The sequence below is a fragment of the Chanodichthys erythropterus genome, chromosome 6, assembly GCF_024489055.1.
Source record: "Chanodichthys erythropterus isolate Z2021 chromosome 6, ASM2448905v1, whole genome shotgun sequence".
Taxonomy (NCBI): Eukaryota; Metazoa; Chordata; class Actinopteri; order Cypriniformes; family Xenocyprididae; genus Chanodichthys; species Chanodichthys erythropterus.
In genome coordinates, this window is record NC_090226.1 from 33,385,613 (window position 1) to 33,411,908 (window position 26,296).

Genomic DNA, 26,296 nt, shown 5'->3' on the forward strand with positions numbered 1-26,296 from the left:
ATGTCATGTGTTCGGCTGTTACAGGTGCTTGAATCAGTGTGTGTGGTGTTTGATTCACATGATGTCTGACCTGTGGGCCACTGGATGTTTTCATGCACCAGCGTCTCTCTCATGGTCCCGTCCATAGCGGCTGTCTCGATCTTAGGGTGGTTTCCCCAGTCGGCCCAGTACATGGTGCTTCGAGAAACAAATGTTAGCATAGTTTTAATGCAAAGCCAAACACGCATTGAGTGTTAACCCTAATTATGAACAAGGATGTGTTTAAGACACTGGTCTGTCTCTTCTCACCCTCTCTGCGGGTCCACCACGATGGCGTAGGGCTCGTCAATCATGCCCGAGATGAGGGTCTTACGATTGCGTCCGTTCATCTGTGCCACCTCAATGACATCCCGACCCGAGTCCGTCCAGTAGATGTTGTTGGCCACCCAGTCCACAGCAATCCCACGAGGCATCTTCAGACCAGGGATCTACAGCAAACCAAAGACATATCAAATCACACTTCATTTATTCTGTGTGTATTACACTCTTAGTTTACTCTGCACTGTTATGCGATGGTTTTTTTTTTCTCATTTGAAATATTGCTATTACGTTAACACTTTACAGTCATCATACAGTAATATCTATAAATTATGCATAATTACATGCAACTAACCCCAAACCAAACCAAACCCTAACCATATAGTAAGTACATGCAGTTACTTAATATTACTCAGTACTTAAATGTATAATTACAGTATAACAAAGACACCTTAAAATAAAGTGTAACCGCTATTACTTTAATTGTTAATATTACTTTATTGCTTCGTTTATTTTATTTTATTGTAATACTCATCATTTGTTATTGATATTTTTTATTGTCAACAATGCCAATAAAGGGTCAAATTACTGTAAAAAATGTCCTCTAAAATATTTCTATTACTTTTTATAAAAGATTATTACCCCCCCCCCCCCCCCCCCAAAAGTATAATTGAAATATAATGTTAAATCAAAAACATTTCCAATAATCAATTATAATTTAAATGTGGTATTTACTTAGATTTGCAAGTTTGAGATATAAAGAAGACAAATATTAAACATTAATATCACTACTATAGGTTTTATTAATATTTTGAATTAGTTTTTATTGCTTTCCAGTTTTCATTTTAATTTTAGTTAAGGTTAATTTTATTTTTTTTATTATTATTTATTATTATTTTTTAAATTATATTTGTTCTTAAAAAATATAATTTCAGTTCACTTATTTTAGTACATCAAGTTAAACTAAATAAAAATGAAAAATTTTGCCATATATATATATATATATATTTCATTTTTATTCTAATTATCGAAAAGTTTTTTTTTTTTTATGGTTATATAAATGTTTCAGGAGTTAGTTTACTAAAATAACCCTGATATTAGGACAGTCTGTGTGATGAACCCATGCATCAGTACTGGCGCGAGACTGAGGCTGGACATGGACTCTGAGGTACTGTCATGTCACGGTGAAGCACTGACCTCTAGATCAGTGACTCTGGAGTCCGTCTGCCTGCGGTTGCGGTTCGAGTTTGGTGAAGCGGGTCCAGCAGACGGCTGCTCGAAAGATGAGATCCTGCCCGTGTGCCAGTTGGTCCAGAAGATCCGTTTGGATTTGATGTGCAGGTCCATGGCGTCTATGCGTACGTTGGCATCTCCTTGGAAGGCCTGTTCATATATCCAATTTTGCATTCCAGGATACAAACTCCGAATTTCATTATCATCTGCCACGTACAGAGCTTGTTTGTCACTGCCTAGAATGACAGATAAGGGGCGTCACAGCACAATTACAGACACCGAAAATGAAATAACACGTTTGATTTGACATGAACAGATTAAATTTCTCTTTTACTGTAAAAAAATTCTTTAATTAAATGTTACATCAACGCAAACTATTACACAGAAAATTTTTCTGCTCGTATATCATGTTTGAGAACAGAATGTAATTTCTCACAGCATTGTTTGTGTTCATGGAAACTCAATTATGTTTCCAGAAAATGTACCAACAGGAGACAGATTCAATGTCAGCAAGCCTGTTGCAAAATTTTGGATTTGTTACAACTTAAGCACTTGATGAATACTGTAATATATTTAGACACAAAATACTATATATATAAAAAATACTTTCTTTGTATTGGTCTTAAGTAATATTCTAATTTTCTGAGATACTGAATTTGGGATTTTCCTTAGTTGTCAGTTATAATCATCAAAATTAAAAGAAATAAACATTTGAAATATATCAGTCTGTGTGTAATGAATGAATATAATATACAAGTTTCACTTTTTGAATGGAATTAGTGAAATAAATCAACTTTTTGATGATATTCTAATTATATGACCAGCACCTGTATGTATATATATATATATATATATATATATATATATATATATATATATATATATATATATATATATATATATATCCACATACATACAACCTTGTAAGGTGATATATACAGGGTTGGGGAGTAATGAAATACATGCAACTTAGTTACGTATTGAAAATACAAAATTTGAGTAACTGTTTTTCATTACAGTTACATTTTAAATGGGTGGTAATCGAATTACAGTTACATCTGAAAAGTATTTTAGATTACCAAAGTGATTACTCTGAATTTTAATACCATATATTTCATTGAAACATTAATATAAACTGTGACAGGCAATTAAATGTAAACAGCAATTGGTGATTCTCTGACACTGCAAAAGCATCCAAAAGCTAGGCTACAGTTCTGCTTATAGGTTTCATACCCCTTGCAGAATATGCATTTTAATAATTTTAACAAAATAAGTGGGATTATAAAAATTGCATGTTATTTTTATTTAATACAGTCCTGAATAAGCTTATTTCACATAACAGATGTTTACATACACTCCACAAGACAAAATGACTGAATTTATAAAAATTGCCCCACTCAAAAACACAACCTTGAATCGTAACGGTCTGTCGTTACCTGAATGATCCATGACTGTTTTCATGTTTTGGGATAGTTGTTTGTGAGTCCCTTGTAATTGTAAAAAAAGGTAATTGTGACTTTTTATCTCACAATTCTGACATTTTTCCTCACAATTTTAAGTTTGCATCTCTTTTTTTCTCAGAATAGCAAGATTTAAACTCACAATTGCGTTTTATAAAGACAGAACTGGGAGATGTACTGTAAACTCACAAGTGCAAGTTATAAAGTCAGAACTGCATGACTTGAAATTTAGACTTTTTCTTCCAATTGCGAGTTTATATCTTACAATTCTGGTATATTTCTCTGGAAAATTGAGACTATATCTCACAATTATGACTTTACAACTCACAATTGCAACTTTATATCACCAATTCTGAGAAAAAAGTCAGCACTGTCATATAAAAACTGTTTATATTGTTGCAGTATGTAAACTATATCAACCAGCTCTAAATGCTACTATAAGGCTTGAAAATATTTCTGAAACTGCTTGAAACAATGTGTATTGTGATAAGCGATATACAAATACATTTGACTGTAGTGTTATTTGAAACATACTGTCAGCCTTGCAGGTGTCGTTCACTCTGATGAAGTTCTTGGAGCAGCTGCATTTGTGGGAGCCTTTCGTGTTGTTACAGATGTGAGAGCAGATCCCGAACCGCTTGCACTCGTTCACATCTGGTGAGAGAGAGGGTGTCATTTTATAAGAACGCCAATAATGACAAAATGCACTCCATAAAAACATTAGATCCATAAAGTGAATTTCACATTTTACTCCATGATATGATATGATGCATTCGTTCTGGTTTGATGCTGCTGGTTTGGTTTAGTGTCGCAGGTGCAGCTTTGTAACTAAAGGATTAGTTCAATTTAGAATGAAAATTTCCTGATATTTTACTCATCCCGTGTCATCCAAGATGTTCATGTCTTTCTTTCTTCAGTCAAAAAGAGTCAAGTTTTTGATGAAAACATTCCAGGATTTTTCTCCATATAGTGGACTTCACTGGGGTTCAGCGGGTTGGAAAAGTCACGCGTGACGTAGGCAGAAATACTGATCCAGTGTCTACAAAGCGATTTTTTTTTTTTTTTTTTTTTTAGAAAATGACCAATGGTTTCTCTAGATAAGACTCTTATTCCTCGTCTGGGATCATGTAGAGCTCTTTGAAGCTGCACGGAAACTGACATTTGGACCTTCAACTCGTTGAACCCCAGTGAAGTCCACTATATGGAGAAAAATCCTGGAATGTTTTCCTTAAAAACCTCAAAAAGAGTGTGTTTTTACCCATGGGTAAATCAAGGTTTAACAAATAAAAAAATCAGTTGTTTAATTCACTCACAGCAACATGTCCTGAGTGTGTGTGTGTGTGTTATACCCGTACCTGTGCAGGTTTGCAGGTGTGTTTTCTGGAAGCCGTGTCTGCAGGAGCAGAACGAGTCGGTTCCGTTCACCACACAATGACCTTCATCTCCACACATACTGCGGTTGTGACGGCATTCATTCAGACGTGAATCTGTTCAGAGACACACAGCAACACAAATACACACTCAGGGTACCTTAATAAAAAATACAAAATAAATAAAAACCGACATGCACCAGTGGTGTAAAGTATTCGAGTAAATGTAATTAGTTACTTTGGCTATTAACTTTTACTCTCTACTTGACTACATTTTTGAGCAAGTAAATGTACTTTTTACTCCAGTACATTTGTGATGAGTAATGCAATCACACATTACATTTTGCATGACACCCAACTTATTCTGCAGCAGTTTATTTCTGCTATAAAGAAGCAATATCGCCATCTAAGGGCATTGAAGGTACTACATCTTGTGTGTTTTGCCTTTACTCCCCCAAAACTTGTCAACAAGGATATTTTACATGGATGTGAGTGCATTAGCAGGTAGTTGTTGATCGCAGGTGTTTGATTTAGGAGATGAGGAAAGCCGGAGATGAAACCAGCACGTCCGACTATTTCATTTTACTTAACATTTTATATATCCGTTATATTGAAACCATTTGGAAGGGTATTGCTTTATTATATGATTATATATGATTTATTGCAATATTGAGATCATCAAAACATCAGTTTTATTTTGATTTTAGAAAATAAACTTGATTTCTCATCTCACAAATCAATTGTTTATTATTTCCACCGGCATGTTTCTCAGGACTAGTGCATCTCTGAGCCTACATTCAGCTTGAGTAAAATACTTCAGTACTGTTAAAATCAGAAACTTTAAGACTTTTACTCAAGTCGTATTAGAATTGGTGATTTCTAACTTGTAATGGAGTCATTTTTGCCGTAAGGTATCTGTACTTTTACTCAAGTGTGATTTTCAGGTACTCTTTACACCTCTGACACGCACACAAACAAATAAACTCACCTTTCTTGTTGCAGTTGATCTCATCAGAGCCATAGTCCTCACAGTCATTGAAGAAATTGCAGCGTAGGTTAATACTGATACACTTCCCGTTACTGCATGTAAACTCGCCCTTTCCACAGACCGCAGGCGCAGGAGATTCTGACAGGAAACAGAGACAAATTCACTTCAATAGAGATATACTACCATCATCAATGGCTTCTTCTCAGGAAACGGCATCATTTGTGTCCTCATGATGGCCTACTGGCACGCAGTTGTAAGAAAAAGTATGTGAACCACTTGCAGAATCTGTGAAAATGTGAAAATATTTTAACAAAATAAGAGAGATCATACAAAATGCATGTTATTTTTTGTTTAGTACTGTCCTGAGTAAGATATTTTACATAAAAGATGTTTACATTTAGTCTACAAGACACAAAAAAGCTGAATTTATTAAAATAACCCCATTCATAAGTATGTGAACCATTGATTCTCAATACTGTGTGTGGTTACCTGATGATCCACGACTGTTTTTATGTTTTGTGATGGTTGATTTTAGAAAATAAACATACTGACACACTCACACACTCACACTACATTTCCCATAAACCCGTGCCTTGGGCTGATTGCACCTGCAGCTGAACCGCATTACCTGGACTATAAAAGACTGCCATTCACACCATCACACCAAAAAGTCTTGTTTTGCTGTGGCTAACATTTCTGAGCGTTATTTATCCTGTCTGACTTTCTGTTGTTGATCCTGCTGAACCTTTTCTGCCTACCTTGACCTTTTTGCCTGCTACTAGTGATGGGCAGAGCGAGGCTTCGTAAAACAATGAAGCAGTTGAATCAAATGGGCCGTGATGATTCGAGGCTTCGAAACAATCTGACACTTGACTCCACGGTGACCTCTAGTGGTCAAAAGAGTGTAAATGCAACAAAACTCAAACTAAACATGCAGTAAAAACACCTTTTACAAATATATTGCAAATGTTTTATTGAAAGTAAAATCTATTAAATGCAATTAACTAATTCTCTAATAAGATTAGGCTACATATAGAGTGACTGTATATCTGGTTTCTTTTTAATCATTTTTCAAGGCTTGTTTCTCTGTTCCATGGCTCAAGCTAAACAGCCCAATAAGGGATTAATAACTACCATTATTCATTTTAATTATTCTAATGTCTAATTAAAACATCTACAAATTTATAAAACTGATCAGAGATCAGGTAAAACCCATAGACACTTGTTCAATGCTTCTCAGTGAATCTGCATGATTCATATGTTAACTTTATCATCGCCCTCTACCGGTGAACCACTGAAATTTCGAACTGTTTTGAAATGTTTCGAAACAGTGAGGACGTAATGAAGCCTCGTTTACTAAAATCACGTGACTTTGGCAGTTTGATACACGCTCCGAATCACTGATTCGAAACAAATGATTCATGAAGCTTCGGAGCTTCATGAAGCATGTGTTTCGAAATCGGCCATCACTACCTGCTACATCGATCTGTGAGTGATATCCGCCTGTCTTGAACCCCTGCCTGTTATCTGACTACAATTCTGCCTGTCCCCTTTGTACCCGTCTGCTCCTGTTTGACCCTGCCTGTATGACTACGTTCTTATCTATAAAAGCATGCAAATGGATCCCTGCCAGAGTGATGATTCGTTACAGTTATTAAAATGATACTGATCTTACTCAAATTATTTGATAGATTTAACTCTTTCTAGAGAGTAAAGGTGAAGAAAAACATTAATTTCATCACGTTATCAGTCAGTTTTGTCCCCAATAAATTGAAATGGATTATTCTGGGTTATAAAAATGTATCTAAATTTAGCCTTTATTGAAATTTAAACATCATGCTTTCATTGTCATTATGCAGTTTCTGGGGGAAAAAAAACCCCTCACTTTCTGTTCAACCCTGTTATACCGTGACTTTCCCCCCTACTGAATGTTAATAATCGTTTCTGACATCAAATCTGAGGAATGACTTCATCAAGCAAGTTTCTCTTACAGTCTTTTAATTTCACTGTTTGCACTTATGTTGGCCTTGTCTATCTCAATATTTCACTGTTTCAACTCTGTTATAGAGTTTTTTTTTTTTTTTTTTTACATCCGATTTTTTTTAAGTTTAATAAAAACAATGTCAATTATGTGGTATGGTGAAAGACATTTTTGCATTGATCATAAATTCTGTAACGCAAAACATGTGATGTAACAGGGTTTTATTATACAAAACATGCTTTAAAAGAGAAATCCCATGGGTTACTGATATTTCTTTTAGTTATAATATGCAATATGTGAAGGCCCACCAAAACTGTGTTACTACCAGAATTTACTCCGTTATCCATTCAAATTATATGTATACTGTGACAGGGCTGAAAGGATGTACAGTAGGGTTTGTGTAAGTAATGACAAATAACTATTAGCAAAACTGTAACCACATATTTATGGGTCCCTCAATGGTGGTTACGGCCCTGGTATTTTGGGTGTGAGGTGAGAAAACATGACTTCATGCAACCTTTGCAAAAACACACACAAACACACATTATATATATACTGTATATATATATATATATATATATATATATATATATATATATATATATATATATATATATATATATATATATATATATATATATGTGTGTGTGTGTTTGTGTGTATTTTTGCAAATTTTTGCATATATATATATATATATATATATATATATATATATATATATATATATATATATATATATATATATTATACACTGATATTTTTCAGAGAGAAATGGCACAGAATGACCCTGAAAAACATGAGTGGAGCTCATGATGATTATGATGTAATGGCACAGGCAAATATTGCATTCAAAAAACATGACATTTTTAAATAAATCAGCCAAGAAAACTGGCAATTACTCACGGCAGTTGAGTTCATCACTGTTGTCTCCGCAGTTGTCAACACCGTCACATTGTTTAGACACTGGCAGACACACTCGGTCATTATGGCATCTGAACTGTCTGGTGGAAGGACACTGGAATCTCTCTGAAACACACAGAATAAAAACGTGAAGTCTGAGACTGATGCACATCAATCAAAATTTTCCACTTTATGTCATTATAGTTTGCTTTTTTCGAGTTATTTTGCTTTAAACTCAAGTTTTTTATAAGCTGTTTCACACACAGACTAAAGGTCTGTTCACATGAAGAACAAATATATAAAGATAAATAGAGTGATAACTACTGCATATATCAGTTCTGTGCATTTTAAGCATTTCTATACATTTAGAATGATTTTCAAACAATATCTTTATTGTTTTCATTATAGTTTTCACCCTTCATCTGAGATTTTTTTGTGTCCATCAAGTTCCAAATAAAGAGAGGAAATAATCAAACGTTGTGAAATATCTTTGATTTGCGAAGTGTTTAATTCACTGAATTATTCAAAAGTAGGCATTAGTAGAGGGAGATTTAAATATATACACCATCTCTGCTTTCATTTTCCCCCAAAAATACTTTTAATGTGATATAAAATGACAAAGCATGATGTAAGATTTCGCTCATATTATCCATCCTTATTGGACTTACTTGTATCAGAGTTCAGGGAACTATTTCAAAGTGAGTCTGAGGGGGAAAAAGTGCTAATTTAGTTAAAAAAAAAAAAAACTGAACTACTCACTGCACACGTCTGGGTTCTCGTCCGAGTTGTCTCCGCAGTCGTCCTCGCCATCACACATCCAGCCCAGCGGCTTACACAGAGTGTTATTACACTGAAACTCATCCAGGGGGCAGAATCGACCCACTAATACACACACACACACAGGTTTGTTTTGCTATCTTAGTGGGGACATTTCATAGACGTAATATATACTGTACAAACTGTACATTGTCTCCCCCTACACTACCTCTACTCCTAAACCTACCCACCACAGGAACCATTGTGCATTTTTACATTTTTAATAAAACATTATTTAGTATGTTTTTAAAGCTATTTTAAATATAAGGACTCATAAAAATGTCCTCATAAAACATGTTTATGTCAAAATACCAGTGTAATACCCATGTCATTATACAAATTTGTGTCCTTATAAATCATGAAAACAAGCACACACACATGCACTATTCATTCCAGCACAACCACACAGCAATTACCAAGTGTGTGTGTGTGTGTGTGTGTGTGTGTGTGTAAAACGCTTGGCAGCGCATCTTCAGAAAGGCCTCCTTGAATACTAAAACCCTCTCCAGACAGTCTGATCACTCTAATTAATACTGCAGGCACTAAAGGAAAAGTTCACCCATAAATAAAACTTCTGCCATTATTTAGTTTTTCAAATCATTATACTTTTGAAGGTTTTTTTTTTGTTTGTTTTTTCCTGCTCTTTCCAAAAACAACCATAAAAGTAGTCCATTCAACTTGCGCAACACGTTACAAGACGAGAATGTGGGCTAAACGCAGGGAATTTGAGCAAATAATGACCTTTTGGTCAGTTCCTCACACAAAGCTATCTTGTATGACTTTAAGAGACATGTAATATAGTGCACAAATCTACTTCTTTTATGGACCTTGACAAACGTGGGTACGACAAATTATTATCTGGAAAAGAGCTTTGAGAAGATTCTTCAAAAAGTCTCTAAAACAGCACGCAACGCAGGTGCAAAGCAACATAATATTGAGTTTCAGTTTTAAGGTGAACTATTCCTTCAGCATGTTTTGGAGTGTGTGTTTAACCTCCAGTGTCACAGTTCTCCTCGTCACTGCCGTCCATGCAGTCAGCATCAGCGTCACACCTCCAGCGGAACGGGACACAGTGACCATTCTTACACTGAAACTGGTCATTATCGCACTTCACACCACAGCCATTCTGCAAGACACATACAATACTGCAATGAGTGTTTCTGAAAATCTGCTGCAGTGTGTTTTCCTGCACTGAATGGTTTTGTGACGAACCTCATCAGATCCGTCGGCGCAGTCATGGTCTCCATCACACTTCCATCTGCCAGCGATACAGCGGCCGCTGGTGCAGGCGAACTCGCTCTCAGAGCACTGCCTGGGCACTGACACGACACAACACAAACCTCCATTAGTACTCTGGAATATCTCGTCATATTACAGCATACAGTAGGGTGAATCACACAAAACCAGTCAAAAACAGGTCCAGGTCACATTTCACTACATAATCAAAAGAAAGAAATAATAAATTATATTTAGTATAAATTAAATGAAGCCTGTTGTTAGGGTACTTTTTTTTTTATCTTGACATTTTTTTTTTTTTTTTTTTTATGACAATAATGCATATTTTCATCCCAGTTCTTATTTGTAGTGCAAAAACAAATCTCATTCTCATCACAGTAATAAAAAAGATGTATTATTTGTAAGGTATTCATACACTACTGTTCAAAAGTAAAAACAAAACAAACAAACAAACAAACAAACAGTAATTTTGTGAAATATTATTACTATTTAAAATAGCTGAATATATTGTAAAATATAATTTATTCCTGTGATCAAAGCTGAATTTACAGCATCATTACTCCAGTATCACTCCCTGACCCCAAACTTTTGAAAGCTAGTGTACATCAAGGTAGAATTTGCTGCACAGGCTATAATTTAAGCTCATTAAAGGTGCAGTAAGTGATTTCTGAGAAACACTGTTGATATCTGAAATCAATCCGAACAAACACGCCCCTCCCTTCATTGCTCCGCCCACAAAATGCACAAACACACAATGCAAGAGTGAATGATTAGCCGCTGATTGCTTCACTCTCTCCTCCCCCATCATGAGCGGACACACCCCCTACTGCTGATTGGCTCACTCTCTCTCCTCCCCATCATGAGCAGACACGCCCTCTACTGCTGATTGGCTCACTCTCTCTCCTTCCTCATCATGAGTGGACACGCCCCTACTGCTGATTGGCTCACTCTCCTCCCTATCATCAATGGACACTCCCCCTAACACTGATTGGCTAACTCTCTCTTCTCCCCCATCATGAGTGGACACTCCCCCTAATTCTGATTGGCTCATTTTCTCTCCTCCCCCATCATGAGTGGATACGCCCCTATTGCTGATTGGCTCACTCTCTCTCCTCCCCCATCATGAGTGGACACGCCCCTATTGCTGATTGGCTCACTCTCTCTCCTCCCCCATCATGAGTGGACACGCCCCTATTGCTGATTGGCTCACTCTCTCTCCTCCCCCATCATGAGTGGACACGCCCCTATTGCTGATTGGCTCACTCTCTCTCCTCCCCCATCATGAGTGGACACGCCCCCTACTGCTGATTGGCTCACTCTCTCTCCTCCCCCATCATGAGTGGACACGCCCCCTACTGCTGATTCTGATTGGCTCACTCTCTCCTCCCGAATGCGCCCTACTGCTGTTTGGCTACAAGTGTTGTGCTGCTCAGTCCGATCCACTTTCAACAGTGTTTTTCAGAAATTGCTTACTGCACCTTTAAGTTAAAATGTATCACAGAAAATCACAGTAATAATAATCTAATGAAATTCACCAGTGGCAATAGTAGTAACTACAAACAAACAGAGGAGTAAAAGGTCTGGAAGGATTACAATGACAAGTTTAGGGGCGGAAATGTGCTTCACTGCCATTAGAAATAATGTCACAGTGCAAAAAAAAAAAAAAATCGTAATGATCCGACAACAAGATTAATTTTCTTTAAACAAAATATAATTTCGTGGTGAAATGTGGCCTGGACATTTTTTCTTCTTCTTGTGATTCACATGATCTCGGCTGTAGAAGCAGGGGTTTGTAGGTGATATGACCGGAGACACAGGGACAGATGGAGGTTGGAAGGTTTGGGTGTTTGAGAACAGCAGAGAACAAAATCAAACTCAAACCATAATTGCTCAAAAACTTCAGGAATGGGCTTGACAGTGGCTCACTGCTGAGACTGGAAAAGGCTCAGTAATGTATTATATTGGCTTTGATTACCATGATTATAGCATCATTAACTGTTTAAAAAACATGTACATCACTGTCAAAAACAATACTGTAAGTTTTTCATGCATATTAACATTTAATATAAAACATGAGACATTCAAGCCTCCCTGTCATCAGCAAGCAGCCACTGAAGGAGACGTTCCAGGAATGAAGGACATTTGAAAATGGAAACCTACCTCTAACCCACATCAATGTGGCAGTGTGAAATGAAGAATAAACACAAGATGTAGACACGTAAATGACTGGATGTAACGGAAACATGCACGAAGGAAAAAAGATCCCTTGTTCATTAACAATGTGCTCATGAACAATTAAATGAGAATGACAACGATCAGGTTTTTCAGCCAGTGAGAATTTGCTCATTTCATATCTCCTGTCTGGGAGCCTTTCTTTCTGTGTGTTCTGTTCCAGCTGTCATTGCTGTGGTGATGAAACATGAAGTGTGTCTCTGGATGTTTGTCTCAATCTCAGCGTTCACATGCATCAGCGGCCGGTGGAAACATACCACACTTGTCCTCGTCCGAATTGTCACCACAGTCATTGTCGTAGTCACACTGCCAGCGGCCGGGAACACAGCGATTGTTTTTACAGCGGAACTGATACGGCTCACACGTCCTCTCATCTGCATAGATAGTCACAATATTAATGCAGTTAAAAAATAAAAAATAAATAAACACACACACACACACACACACACACACACACACACACACACACACACACACACACACACACACACACACACACACACACACACACACACACACACACACACACACACACACACACACACACTCATATTAATATTTATATATATATGTGTGTGTGTGTGTTTTTATATATATATATATATATATATATATATATATATATATATATATATATATATATATATATATATATATATATATAAAATTTAAGTTAAAAGTTACATTTACAAGTTAAAGTTAAATTTAAAGTTATTTTAGACCACATATATATTACATAACACATATATAACATTATATATATATATATATATATATATATATATATATATATATATATATATATATATATATATATATATATATATATATATATATATATATAACATTTAAATCTTTAAAAATATATTTTAAATTTGATCAAAATAATTTAAATTTAAATTATAAACTGAATTATAAGTTTTAAATAAACTATTATAAGTTTTAATCACATTTAAATCTTTTACATTTTTTATTTTAAATTTGTCCAAAATTCTTTTAAATATGAATTATAAAGTGAATTTAATTAATAAAACTACAATGAATTGTAATCACATTTAAAACTTTTAAAATTTTAAATTTGACCAAAATAATCTTTAATGTACAAAACTATTGAGTTTTAATCACATTTAAAACTTTAAAAAATGTTAATTTTAAATTTAATCACATTCCAAATTTAAAAAAAAAAAAAAATCTGTCCGAAATAGTTTTAAATATTAATTATAAACTGAATTTAATGAATAAAAGAAAAGTAATAAATAATAAATGAATAATGAAAAAAAAGAGTTTTGTCACATTTAAAACAACAAAAATATATATATTTTAAATTTGACCAAAACTGAATTTTTAATGAATAAATCTGCTAAGTTTTAATGACATTGTCTTCTAGAGGAGCGTATGGACGCACCACACTCCTCTTTGGGCTCATCTGAGGAGTCGCCGCAGTCGTCCTCTCCGTCACATTTCCAGCGCGCCGGGATACAGCGGCCGGAGTCTTTACAGCGGAATTCATCCACACCACACGTCATCTGAGCTGCAGAGAGACAGAGAAACAACATGATGATAATATCAGCAGATATTCAGCCATTTTGCGATTATTTATCTATTAATAGTCTTGCTAAAGGATAATGCACAGTTATTTTCCAGTAAATACTGTACATAATGAGTGTTCATTTAATTTCAGCAGACAGATTTCACTTACTGCAGTTGGCGGGTTCGTCGGATCCATCGACGCAGTCATTATCACGGTCGCACACCCACACACGCGGGATACAGCGCTTGGTTATGGTGCACTGGAACTGGTTCGGTGCGCACGTCACCTCCGCTACACACAAATAAACATGTTATACTTCAATCACATTCTCAAAAACATTACTCTCACCTGTGTACGGTAAAGCCATGGCCAAACATACTGAACTACATGTTCATACACTGCATTCGTCTGTCATACTCATGTGCAAATATATACTACCATTCAAAAGTTTGGGGTCTGTAAGGCTTTTTATTTATTTATTTTTATTTTGGTCATAAATACAGTTAAAACTGTGAAATATTATTATATTACTATAATTTTCTATGTGAATATATTGTAAAATGTAATTTATTGCTGTGATCAAAGCTGAATTTTCAGCATCACTACTCCAGTCTTCAGAGTCACATGATCCTTCAGAAATCATTCTGATATGATGATTTGATGCTCAAGATCTCACATTCTAGCAGTATTCCGTGTTTCTAAGGACTTTTACTAAGGAGTGAAGTATATTTTGTTTCTTTTGGTGTCCGTATTCATGTGTTTATTTCCTGTTCCTCTTAGTTTCCAGAGTTACTGATTATGTTTCCATGGTTTCTTATTCTACACATCTGTTTCTTGTTTCTTTTTCTCTTCAAGTAATGAACTTCTCTCCTGTCTCGTCTTCAGGTGTTTCTATTAGAGCTGCACTTCAATCAAGGATGCAAGATACATTTATTATTATTAATGTTGAAAACAGCTGTGCTGCTTCATATTTTTGTGGAAAACAAAGTTTTATTTTCAGGATTATTTGATGAAATGAAAGTGCAAAAGAACAGCATTTACTTTTAAATAGAAATATTTTGTAACATTATAAATGTTTTACCATCACTTTAATGCATCCTTACTGAATAAAAGTATTGATTTCTTTAAAAAAATAAATCAAATAAAAATGTAAAATCTTACTGACCCCGAAGTTTGGCAGTTTATGATCTCAAATTCACACACATTCAAACACAGTATATTTCAGATGAACAAACGCTCATCATAGATGTTCATCTTCCAGATGTTCAGTGTCTGTGATGTATGTATTAGTGGCTATACAATTAACACATTAAAATCAAAATCAACTACAAAAGGCTTTAATATGCCTATTGTTCTTTTAGCAGCAATATTTTTATAATTCTCCTCAAGAAACTCACGGCAGTCTTTCTCATCCTCTCCTTCTCCACAGTTGTCCTGGCCGTTACAGCGAAATATTCCTGGAATACAGCGGCTGGGATTGGTGCATTTAAACTGACTGGGCAAACACACGTGGATATCTGCAAACACACACACACACACACACACACACAGAATTATAACATTAATATGGTTATTGCCCTACTGGAGCCAGCTGAGGTACAGTCATATTTTGTCTAAAAATTGAAATGCAAACTCAATATTAATTTAAGCAATGGCTCTCAAGAGTTAATGCGATACAGTAACTTTAACACACATAATATGGTGTTTTTTGGCACTTTTATAAAGCCATAATAACGATACAATATCTAGTGATGACTAATTTCAAAACTCTGCTTCATGAAGCTTTACGAATCTTTTGTTTCGAATCAGTTGTTCAGAGTGCCAAAGTCATGTGATTTCTGTAGTTTGATACGCAATTTAAATCACTGATTCGAAACAAAAGATTTGTAACGCTCCGAAGCAGTGTTTTGAAATCGGTCATAATTAGATATTGTTCAAAAGTCATTATTTTGGGGGGTTTTTTGGCACACAAAAAGTATTCTCGTCGCTTTATAATACCACTGTAGTCACATGAACTGTTTTAAATATGTTTTGAGTACCTTTCTGGATCTTGAGAGGTTCGGTGACATTGCTGTCTATAGAGTCTTCACTGAGCCATCAGATTTTATCAAAAATATCTTAATTTGAGTTCTGAAGATGAATGAAGGTCTTACAGGTGTGGAACGGCATGAGAGTGAATAATAAATTACATTATTTTAATTTTTGGGTGAACTAACCCTTTAACTGCAGACTAGCTCTGACTGAATCACTGAATCAGTGAGTTGTTGAATCAAGAACAGCAGCGAATGAATCAGTCCGATTGACAAATTAATTGTTCAGTGCGATTTGTGTACTGATTCATCAGGTTCATTCAAATTGTAAACTGTAGACTCGCTCTGACCGAATCAATGAATCAGTGAGTTGTTGAATCGAGAACAGCAGCAAATGAATCAGTCTGATTGACAAATGAATAAATTGTTCAGTGTGATTTGTGTACTGATTCATCAGGTTCATTCAAATTGTAAACTGTAGACTCGCTCTGACCGAATCAATGAATCAGTGAGTTGTTGAATCGAGAACAGTAGCAAATGAATCAGTCTGATTGACAAATGAATAAATTGTTCAGTGTGATTTGTGTACTGATTCATCAGGTTCATTCAAATTGTAAACTGTAGACTCGCTCTGACCGAATCACTGAATCAGTGAATTGTTGAATTGAGAACAGCAAGAACTGGATCAGTCTGATTGACAAATGAATTGTTCAATGTGTTTGGCTCACTGATTCACTGGGTTCATTTAATATTTGCTTTTGATCGTAGTGAAGGAAAAGTGAAAATATGCCAAAATAAAAATACAGTGCAGATATGCTTGAAAAGTGTACATAAACGTACCGCAGTTGGCCTCATCAGAGTTATCCTGGCAGTCGTTGTCTCCATCACAGATGTACGCTGGGTTTGTACAGATACCAGTGCCGCACTGGAACTGACCCGGTCTGCATTTAAACTCAGCTGTTGAAAGAAATATGTACACATTTGCTCTTATTACACATCTGTTAGTCATGGGTTTGGCTGTGAAAATATATCTCCTTCAATCCACGTCACTCACGGCAGTCGGCAGGCTCGTCCGATCGGTCGCCACAGTCGTCCTCAGTGTCACACTTCCACCAGAACGGGATACACTTGTCATTCTTGCAGACGAACTGAGGAGAGATGTTAGAGGTACATATTTCAAATGAGAAACGGTGTGTGTTATTCTGTCTTAGGCTGGGTTTAACTAATCTCATGATCTGAGTGGAGTGTCATGCCCTCACCTGGCTGGCGGTGCAGTTAGACATGCACTGTTTCCCGTCAGCAGCCAGGTAGAAGTTATTGGGACAGGCACATTTATAACCACCACCCGGAGACAGCAAACACAAGTTACTGCAGCCGCCGTTGTCTGTCTGACACGGGTGATTCGTGACTGCAATTGGAGAGAAGAGAACACAAAATTACAGATGGCCGACGCTAACGGGGCGAAAGGTGGAGACGATTCTAGAGGCCCCTCGATTTCGCCCTGGAAAGTGATTTCAAGGAGACCCACAGCAACAACATGCTACCCCTGCTACAGCCCAATGTGAAGTATATAAGATTTTTTATGTTAAAATACATTCTCTCAACCCAGTTTATTGTTCACTGAGTATTAGTATGTCATTAAAGAATTAGCTCACTTTCAAATAAAAATTTCCTGATAATTTTTCATCCAAGATGTTCATGTCTTTCTTTCTTCAGTCGAAAAGAAATTAAGGTTTTTGATGAAAACATTCCAGGATTATTCTCCATATAGTGGACTTCACTGGAGCCCAAATGGCTGAAGGGTCAAAATGTCAGTTTCAGTGCAGCTTCAAAGGGCTTTAAATGATACCAGACGAGGAATAAGAGTCTTATCTAGAGAAACCATCACAGGTCAAAGTTTGAACTAATTGTTATATACTTGCACTTGCATATTGTATATGACAATTTAGTTCAAACTTTGACCTGTGGAGGGCAGTAATACACTTAGCAGTGTCTACACTGCCAGAATTCTAATAGAGAAGAAGAAGAGAGCTAGTTCAAGATGAGCATTTATGGTTAAAACGTATACAATTTTTAATTTTTCTTTTTAGAAAATGAGTGATGGTTTCTCTAGATTAGACTCTTATTTCTCATCTGGGATCGCTGTAAACTGTAATTTTGACCTTCAACTGTTTGGGCTCTACTGAAGTCCACTATATGGAGAAAAATCCTGGAATGTTTTCATCAAAAACCAAAAATTTCTTTTCGACTGAAGAAAGGAAGACATCAACATCTTGAATGACATGGGGGTTAGTAAATTATCAGGAAATTGAGTGTGTATATGAGTGTCCTGACCCTCTGGTTGTCTGTAGGGGTGGTAGATGTGGATGTCCATGGGTCTGTGTAGGGTGCTGATCAGCATGGTCTTGTTGGTTCCCTGTGTTTTGTGAGCTCTGTTGATAGACTTGGTCTCCCAGTCTGTCCAGTAGATGTACTCCTCAAAAAGAGTCATGGCGAATATGTGCGGGATGTCCTGACTCAAAACTGCAGCACAAAAATAAAGTATTTTTATTCAGACACAAATCTAGAATTCACTGAAGCAATATAATATAATATAATATAATATAATATAATATAATATAATATAATATAATATAATATAATATAATATAATATAATATAATATAATATAATATAATATAATATAATTTAACCCTCTACTGCACACATGTTGATGGCACATAAAAAAAAAAAAAATTCTACATAATTTTTTGGTTCATTTGGCAACATTTTATTGATTAAAAAAAAAAAATTCCCCCAATCCCAAAATATTTTTTCATTGCCTCAGGGCAATGTTGTGCGACAATGGTACAGACTCAAAGAGAAAATTATCATCAAAATCAATTTTTTTTTTTTTTTAAATCAAGAAATCATTAAGTAAAAAGGGAAAAACACTTGAAAGACATTGATATATTGAATTTGATACATGCATAGGTCTGTATCATGTAGTGCGCTATGCAATATAATGTACTTCATGTAATAAGATTTCACTCCATACGAAACTTCAAAAAGGGCTTAAGAAAAATTTCCGTTGCCTAAGGGCAACGCTGTGCTGTAGAGGGATAATAAATATAATATAATATAATATAATATAATATAATATAATATAATATAATATAATATAATATAATATAATATAATATAATATAATATAATATAATATAATATAATATAATACATTTATTATTATTTTTTTTAAATGAATATTTTTATTCAGCAAGGATGCATTAAATTGATCAAATGTGACAATAAACACATTTATAATGTTTTTATTTCAAATAAATGCTGTTCTTTTGAACTTTCTGTTCATCAAAGAATCCTAATAAAAATATATCAGAGTTTCCACCAAAATATGAAAAGTGTTTTCAACACTTGTGCATCAAATCAGCATATTTGAATGATTTTTGAAGGATCATGTGACACTGAAGACTGGAGTAATGATGCTGAAAATTCAGCTTTGATCACAGGAATAAATTACATTTTACTATATATTCACATAGAAAACAGTGTAAATAGTACACTGTTAATAGTAAATTATAATAATGTAACTGTATTTTGACCAAATAAATACAGCCTTAGTGAGCATAAAAACCTTATTTAAAAAAAAAAACAAACAAAAAAAACAACTCCTCTTACCTTTGATTGGTAGTTAAGTTATTTATATATACACTTGCAAAAATATATACTTGTATGTTACTTATACTATCTTTTTAACTACAGTTTATGGTCACAATCCTGCTGCTGTACTGAATACAGGGTTGTGATAACCTGCAGATTCTTTACCGAATGGCTTGTGTTTTTTTTCCTCACCAGTGTGCCTACTGGATCCATCTAAGCTGGCAAACTCGATGTAGTCCTCTCTGGCGTCTGCCCAGTAGATGCGATCATTGATGAAGTCCAGAGTGAGACCGTTGGGCCAGGTTATCTTGTCCTGTATGATCACACTCCTGTTGGCGCCGTCCATCCCAATGCGGCCGATATGAGGATTATCACCCCAGTCAGACCAGTACAGGTACCTGACAAAGACAAACATCATTGTTCAGACACTTAGTTACAAACCTAGGCAGTTCAGAATCGCTTCTTTCTTTATGGAGACTAAAAACTCCATTTATCTGCACTTTGATCTTTGAAACTTTTCAGATCTTTTACATTCATAAACAGCTCTATTACACACTACATGAAAGATAATATCTCAAAAATCACAACAGGGACACTTTCAGGTATTTTCATTGCTTACCCATTGCGGACATCCACAGCTACAGCTCTGGGCTCCTTCAGTCCCGTGTTGACCAGAACAGTCCTGTATGCTCCGTCCAGCTTCGACACCTCAATAGTGTCCCGTCCCTTATCACACCAGTACAGGTTACCACCGACCCAATCAACAGCCAGACCATCAGGGTTGCTGAGAGACGTGCGATGGAGAACCTGCCAAAGCATCCAAAGTTTCAACCAATGTTTGGCTGACATCCCAGTGAGGTTGAATTAAGAAGCAAATCACCTGAACGTTGCTGCCGTTGATGTGCATGCGCCGTATCATGCTACCCTGAGTCGTGACGTCTGTCCAATAGATCATCTGCTGCCTGTAGTCGAAGTCTAACGCAACAGCATTGTTCAGACCCTGGTAATGAAGAGCATTCATGAGGAACAACTGGAATTAAATGTTACAGTACAGAGTTTGGAAAACTAGTGTTAGTGTCAAATCATACCTGCTTTAATAGTGTGTAGTTTGAGCCATCCAGGTTGAGCTTTCTCAGGTAATAACGGTTGGCAAAGATGAGGAACGGCTCCTCGTCTATACAGCGAAGTGAAAATGAAAACATATTAAAGTAAAAAAAGAAATTCCCATGAATGCAGGTATGAATAAACATGTCATGTACTTGCATATTTTGAGATTTTTTGCTTCCATTCTTTCAGACTTGTGGAAAGTAAACTATCACTTACAAACCCGATTCCAAAAAAGTTGGGACAATGTACAAATTGTGAATAAGAAAGGAATGCAATCATTTACAATTACATTTATATATAGAATATAGTGCACACTGTCTTTTTGTATTTTCACAAGCGGCCCTCGAGAGAAGTATATGAGTATCGCTGGTCTAGTTTAACAGTGTAATATGGCCTTTACTGTCGGTAACGCCAATGGACAGATTGGCTATGTGACTGTGTCACGTGGATTTTGCAGGTGTTTTAGTTCTGTTTCCTGTTTTTGTATTTGTTCCCATCTGATCATGATTTGCACCTGTCATTCATTTCCGTTGATTAGTTTGCCATGATATCTAACCCCTGTGTTTGTCCGTTCACATGACGTTACCGGTTGTTCTGTTCCCGATTTGCCTTGAGTGTTTTATTTAAAGTTTAATAAACTGTTACTGGCTGTGATTAGATCCTTCTCATCCCATCTTTATGTGACAGTGACTCATACCAGAGGTGGACTTGCAGACCGTGGGGTCGGAGGGGCTGAGCTGGAAGCCGTCCACACACAGACAGCGGAAGCTGCCGTGAGTGTTGATGCAGTGCTGTGTGCAGGGATACGTGGTGGAGCACTCGTCCACATCCACACAGGTCTTCCCATCATCCTTCAGTCTAAAGCCAGGGCGGCATCTGCACTGGAGGGACAAACACATAAGAAATGTAAGTATCGGACTGTGCCAGTGTAAAGTAAATATTTTTAAAAGCAAGACACTACAGACAAATCTATAAATAAATCTATATTCTGAAGGTTTTTTCATGGAGGGGTTTGTCCATATATCATTCGCCTGATTTATAAGAAGTTTTTTTTTGACAGTATTTTCTGAATTACGCTGTGATAAAAAGAGGCATACATTTTCCCCTTGAAAAAAAAACTCATCAAAATGAAACAAACCTAGCAAATGAATGCATATTTAATTAGATAATTCTTTATTTGCATATTTAAACATAATATTTCATAAAACTTAATGTATTGTTCTTAATGCAATAAAGTAAACTGGGGAAATATGGTGATATCTGTTTGGTAAAGGTTTTTTTATAAACACTTTTTGATATATTGGTTGAATCTATCTTCTCATCCTAATAGCAATAATAGAAGTGGTATAAATATTTTTAAAAAATATACATATATGTTCTGTAGAAGTCTCAGGACCCAAAAACATACCAACATAACTTCGCGCAGACAACACGCGTCATCAGCGCATTCATTAAGGCTATGCAGAGTTGTAGACAGACATCAGTCACCGAGAGCCACAAACAAACAGCAGCACCTTTTACAGTTCCTCCTGAACCAAAACAACCAGCTTATGCTGTGTTTACACCATGTCATAACCGTAATTACGAGATGGCAACCTGTGATGTTCTACCTTGAGCGCTTCATGTCCTCAGACTCGGTTTTATGCGTTTCAACTATCAATGGCGAAATGAATCTGCAGCAGTCAGGTGCTACAAGTAAGGTTGTTCACGTTCATTATTGTAATGTCATGTACTTTGAGGTCATTTAACGCCATCTCTCACGACTCTACTCTGGCTGTGCATGTTCATGTGTTTTGGAGGAGGCGTGGCTTTAGAGACGCTCTGAAGGGAGGGTGGGAAATGCTTTCAAAGCTAGCTTATTTCTAGCCTCTCTGAAATTGTCTTCCCTACCTTTAATTTTATTACCCTATTGGTGTCTTGCCTTAATCAAGTTTATTTTCTAAAAATCGGAAACTGCCACAAGCATGATCTTTACCTTGAATCCGATCTTCAGGTCCTCACACAGCTGAGAGCAGCCGCTCAGTTTACTGTTCAGACATTCATTAATGAAGCAGTTCAGCTCATCCGTTCCATCGCCGCAGTCATCGTTGCGATTGCACAGTAACGTCTCACTGATGCATTTACCGTTCCCACATGCGTACGCTGTGTCATTACACTTCTTCTCTGCTTGAAGGAAAAAAAGAAAGAATCATTAAATGCATGTGCAGACTGGACTGTTCCAGCTCATGAGGACATGTTTTCCAAAGCCTTTCCAAAAATGCTCAATTTAATTTGGCATTTTGATATTTTGTTAGTGTGCCTGCATTGTTCTGTGACTCAGGACCAGTTTGACCCGATCCCAAATGTTCTCAGTTCTGTCGGTCCTCCTTCACACTTTGGTGGCATGCCCTCACATAGACTGTTGGGTAGTTTGTGGGATTTGTCATTTAAAACAAAGCCACAGATATCCAGCTGGATTAGCATTTAATTCATACCAGAGCCGTCACAGTGGGGGTTTTTGGGAGCTTCGTCTGAGTGATCGTGGCAGTCAAACTCTCCGTCACACTCCCATGACTTCTGGATCAGGCAGCGGCCGTTGTCACAGCGGAACTCATTGGCCTTACATGCAGGATACTCTGCAGAGATGAATACATACAGATGAGATCGCACATAATACAGTGAAGTCAAACCTATTAAAACGTGGCTTCTGTAGTAATGGCTTCCAAATAGTTTCGCTGATGTTTTATTCTCTCTTCTTTTTATTTAAGTTTTAACAATATCGTTCATAAGGTGTGTTCACAATGAGGAATAACTTCAGACCCCACAACGGATATTGCCAAGATGCAGTGTTATTTTACTGTCATTGATATTCTATTATAGTTTTTGGTAATATTTTGGGTAACACTTTAAGTTACTTTGCAACTCCATGTCAACTAGCAGTCATTAGAGTATTAGTAGACTGTCTGATTAATATCTGCTAACAGTTTATTTTGATGCTCTTCAACGACATTCTACTGACTATAAGTAACTTTGATACATGTCAACTTATTCTAATACAGTTAATGTTTATTTCATTGCAAGTAAAACAATTTTTTGTATGGTCTTAGTTTTACAGTAGTTATTGACAAATATGGAATCTTGTTTTTGCCACTGAATAAAAAATGTAAAAAATAATTGCGACATTTTATCTAGCAATACTGACTTTTTTCACAGAATTGTGTGATATAAACTCGCAATTTTTTCGCAAGTCTTTTTTCCCTCAGTATTGGACTTTATGACTCGCAGTTCTGACTTTATAACTCGCAATTCTGACTTTATAACTCGCAATTCTGACTTTATAACTCGTAATTCTGACTTTATAACTCGCAATTCTGACTTTAACTCGCAATTCTGACTTTATAACTCACAATTCTGACTTTAACTCGCAATACTGACTTTAACTCGCAATTCTGACTTTAACTCGCAATTCTGACTTTATAACTCACAATTCTGACTTTAACTCGCAATACTGACTTTAACTCGCAATTCTGACTTTAACTCGCAATACTGACTTTAACTCGCAATACTGACTTTAACTCGCAATACTGACTTTAACTCGCAATTCTGACTTTATATCTCGCAATTCTGACTTTTATCTCGCAATACTGACTTTATAACTCACAATTCTGACTTTATAACTCACAATTCTGACTTTATAACTCACAACTCTGACTTTATAACTCACAATTCTGACTTTAACTCGCAATTCTGACTTTATAACTCACAACTCTGACTTTATAACTCGCAATTCTGACTTTATATCTCGCAACTCTGACTTTATATCTCGCAATTCTGACTTTATAACTCAATTCTGACTTTATAACTCGCAATTCTGACTTTAACTCGCAATTCTGACTTAATTTCTTGCAACTCTGACTTTATATCTCGCAATTCTGACTTTCATCTCGCAATACTGACTTTATCTCGCAATTCTGACTTTATAACTCACAATTCTGACTTTAACTCGCAATACTGACTTTAACTCGCAATACTGACTTTAACTCGCAATACTGACTTTATAACTCGCAATTCTGACTTTAACTCGCAATACTGACTTTATAACTCTGACTTTATATTCTGACTTTATAACTCACAATTCTGACTTTATAACTCACAACTCTGACTTTATAACTCGCAATTCTGACTTTATAACTCACAACTCTGACTTTATAACTCGCAATTCTGACTTTATAACTCACAACTCTGACTTTATATCTCGCAATTCTGACTTTATAACTCAATTCTGACTTTATAACTCGCAATTCTGACTTTAACTCGCAATTCTGACTTCATTTCTTGCAACTCTGACTTTATTTCTCGCAATTCTGACTTTTATCTCGCAATACTGACTTTATCTCGCAATTCTGACTTTATAACTCGCAATTCTGACTTTAACTCGCAATACTGACTTTAACTCGCAATACTGACTTTAACTCGCAATACTGACTTTATAACTCGCAATTCTGACTTTAACTCGCAATACTGACTTTAACTCGCAATACTGACTTTAACTCGCAATACTGACTTTATAACTCGCAATTCTGACTTTATAACTCACAATTCTGACTTTAACTCGCAATTCTGACTTTATAACTCACAATTCTGACTTTAACTCGCAATACTGACTTTAACTCGCAATTCTGACTTTATAACTCACAATTCTGACTTTATAACTCACAACTCTGACTTTATAACTCGCAATTCTGACTTTATAACTCACAACTCTGACTTTATAACTCGCAATTCTGACTTTATAACTCACAACTCTGACTTTATATCTCGCAATTCTGACTTTATAACTCAATTCTGACTTTATAACTCGCAATTCTGACTTTAACTCGCAATTCTGACTTCATTTCTTGCAACTCTGACTTTATTTCTCGCAATTCTGACTTTTATCTCGCAATACTGACTTTATCTCGCAATTCTGACTTTATAACTCGCAATTCTGACTTTAACTCGCAATACTGACTTTAACTCGCAATACTGACTTTATAACTCGCAATTCTGACTTTAACTCGCAATACTGACTTTAACTCGCAATACTGACTTTAACTCGCAATACTGACTTTATAACTCGCAATTCTGACTTTATAACTCACAATTCTGACTTTAACTCGCAATTCTGACTTTATAACTCACAATTCTGACTTTAACTCGCAATACTGACTTTAACTCGCAATACTGACTTTAACTCGCAATTCTGACTTTATAACTCACAATTCTGACTTTAACTCGCAATACTGACTTTAACTCGCAATACTGACTTTATAACTCGCAATTCTGACTTTATAACTTACAATTCTGACTTTATAACTCACAATTCTGACTTTAACTCGCAATACTGACTTTAACTCGCAATTCTGACTTTATAACTCGCAATTCTGACTTTATAACTCACAATTCTGACTTTAACTCGCAATACTGACTTTAACTCGCA

The 26,296-nt window shown here is 35.8% G+C and overlaps 1 protein-coding gene across 6 annotated transcripts in view; it reads right to left on the minus strand.

The window, feature by feature from the left end:
- The window catches only part of lrp1aa (low density lipoprotein receptor-related protein 1Aa), a 223,629-nt gene that overhangs the window by 27,216 nt on the left and 170,117 nt on the right, over positions 1-26,296 (minus strand). For 4 of the 6 annotated variants that reach the window (XM_067388717.1, XM_067388714.1, XM_067388713.1 and 1 more), the window contains 25 exons: positions 23,313-23,453; positions 22,814-23,004; positions 21,536-21,719; positions 20,820-20,905; positions 20,612-20,731; positions 20,351-20,538; positions 19,924-20,129; positions 18,409-18,597; positions 17,334-17,482; positions 17,129-17,222; positions 16,915-17,031; positions 15,442-15,561; positions 14,213-14,335; positions 13,919-14,044; positions 12,771-12,887; positions 10,258-10,364; positions 10,039-10,171; positions 8,989-9,111; positions 8,233-8,355; positions 5,349-5,486; positions 4,346-4,477; positions 3,525-3,644; positions 1,495-1,766; positions 289-467; positions 71-177 (listed from right to left, as the gene is read on the minus strand). In XM_067388717.1, coding sequence (XP_067244818.1) covers positions 71-177; positions 289-467; positions 1,495-1,766; positions 3,525-3,644; positions 4,346-4,477; positions 5,349-5,486; positions 8,233-8,355; positions 8,989-9,111; positions 10,039-10,171; positions 10,258-10,364; positions 12,771-12,887; positions 13,919-14,044; positions 14,213-14,335; positions 15,442-15,561; positions 16,915-17,031; positions 17,129-17,222; positions 17,334-17,482; positions 18,409-18,597; positions 19,924-20,129; positions 20,351-20,538; positions 20,612-20,731; positions 20,820-20,905; positions 21,536-21,719; positions 22,814-23,004; positions 23,313-23,453 — 3,585 coding nt within the window. The remainder of the gene's footprint in view (positions 1-70; positions 178-288; positions 468-1,494; positions 1,767-3,524; positions 3,645-4,345; positions 4,478-5,348; positions 5,487-8,232; positions 8,356-8,988; positions 9,112-10,038; positions 10,172-10,257; positions 10,365-12,770; positions 12,888-13,918; positions 14,045-14,212; positions 14,336-15,441; positions 15,562-16,914; positions 17,032-17,128; positions 17,223-17,333; positions 17,483-18,408; positions 18,598-19,923; positions 20,130-20,350; positions 20,539-20,611; positions 20,732-20,819; positions 20,906-21,535; positions 21,720-22,813; positions 23,005-23,312; positions 23,454-26,296) is intronic. The other 2 variants (XM_067388716.1, XM_067388715.1) reach the window with 1 other exon arrangement.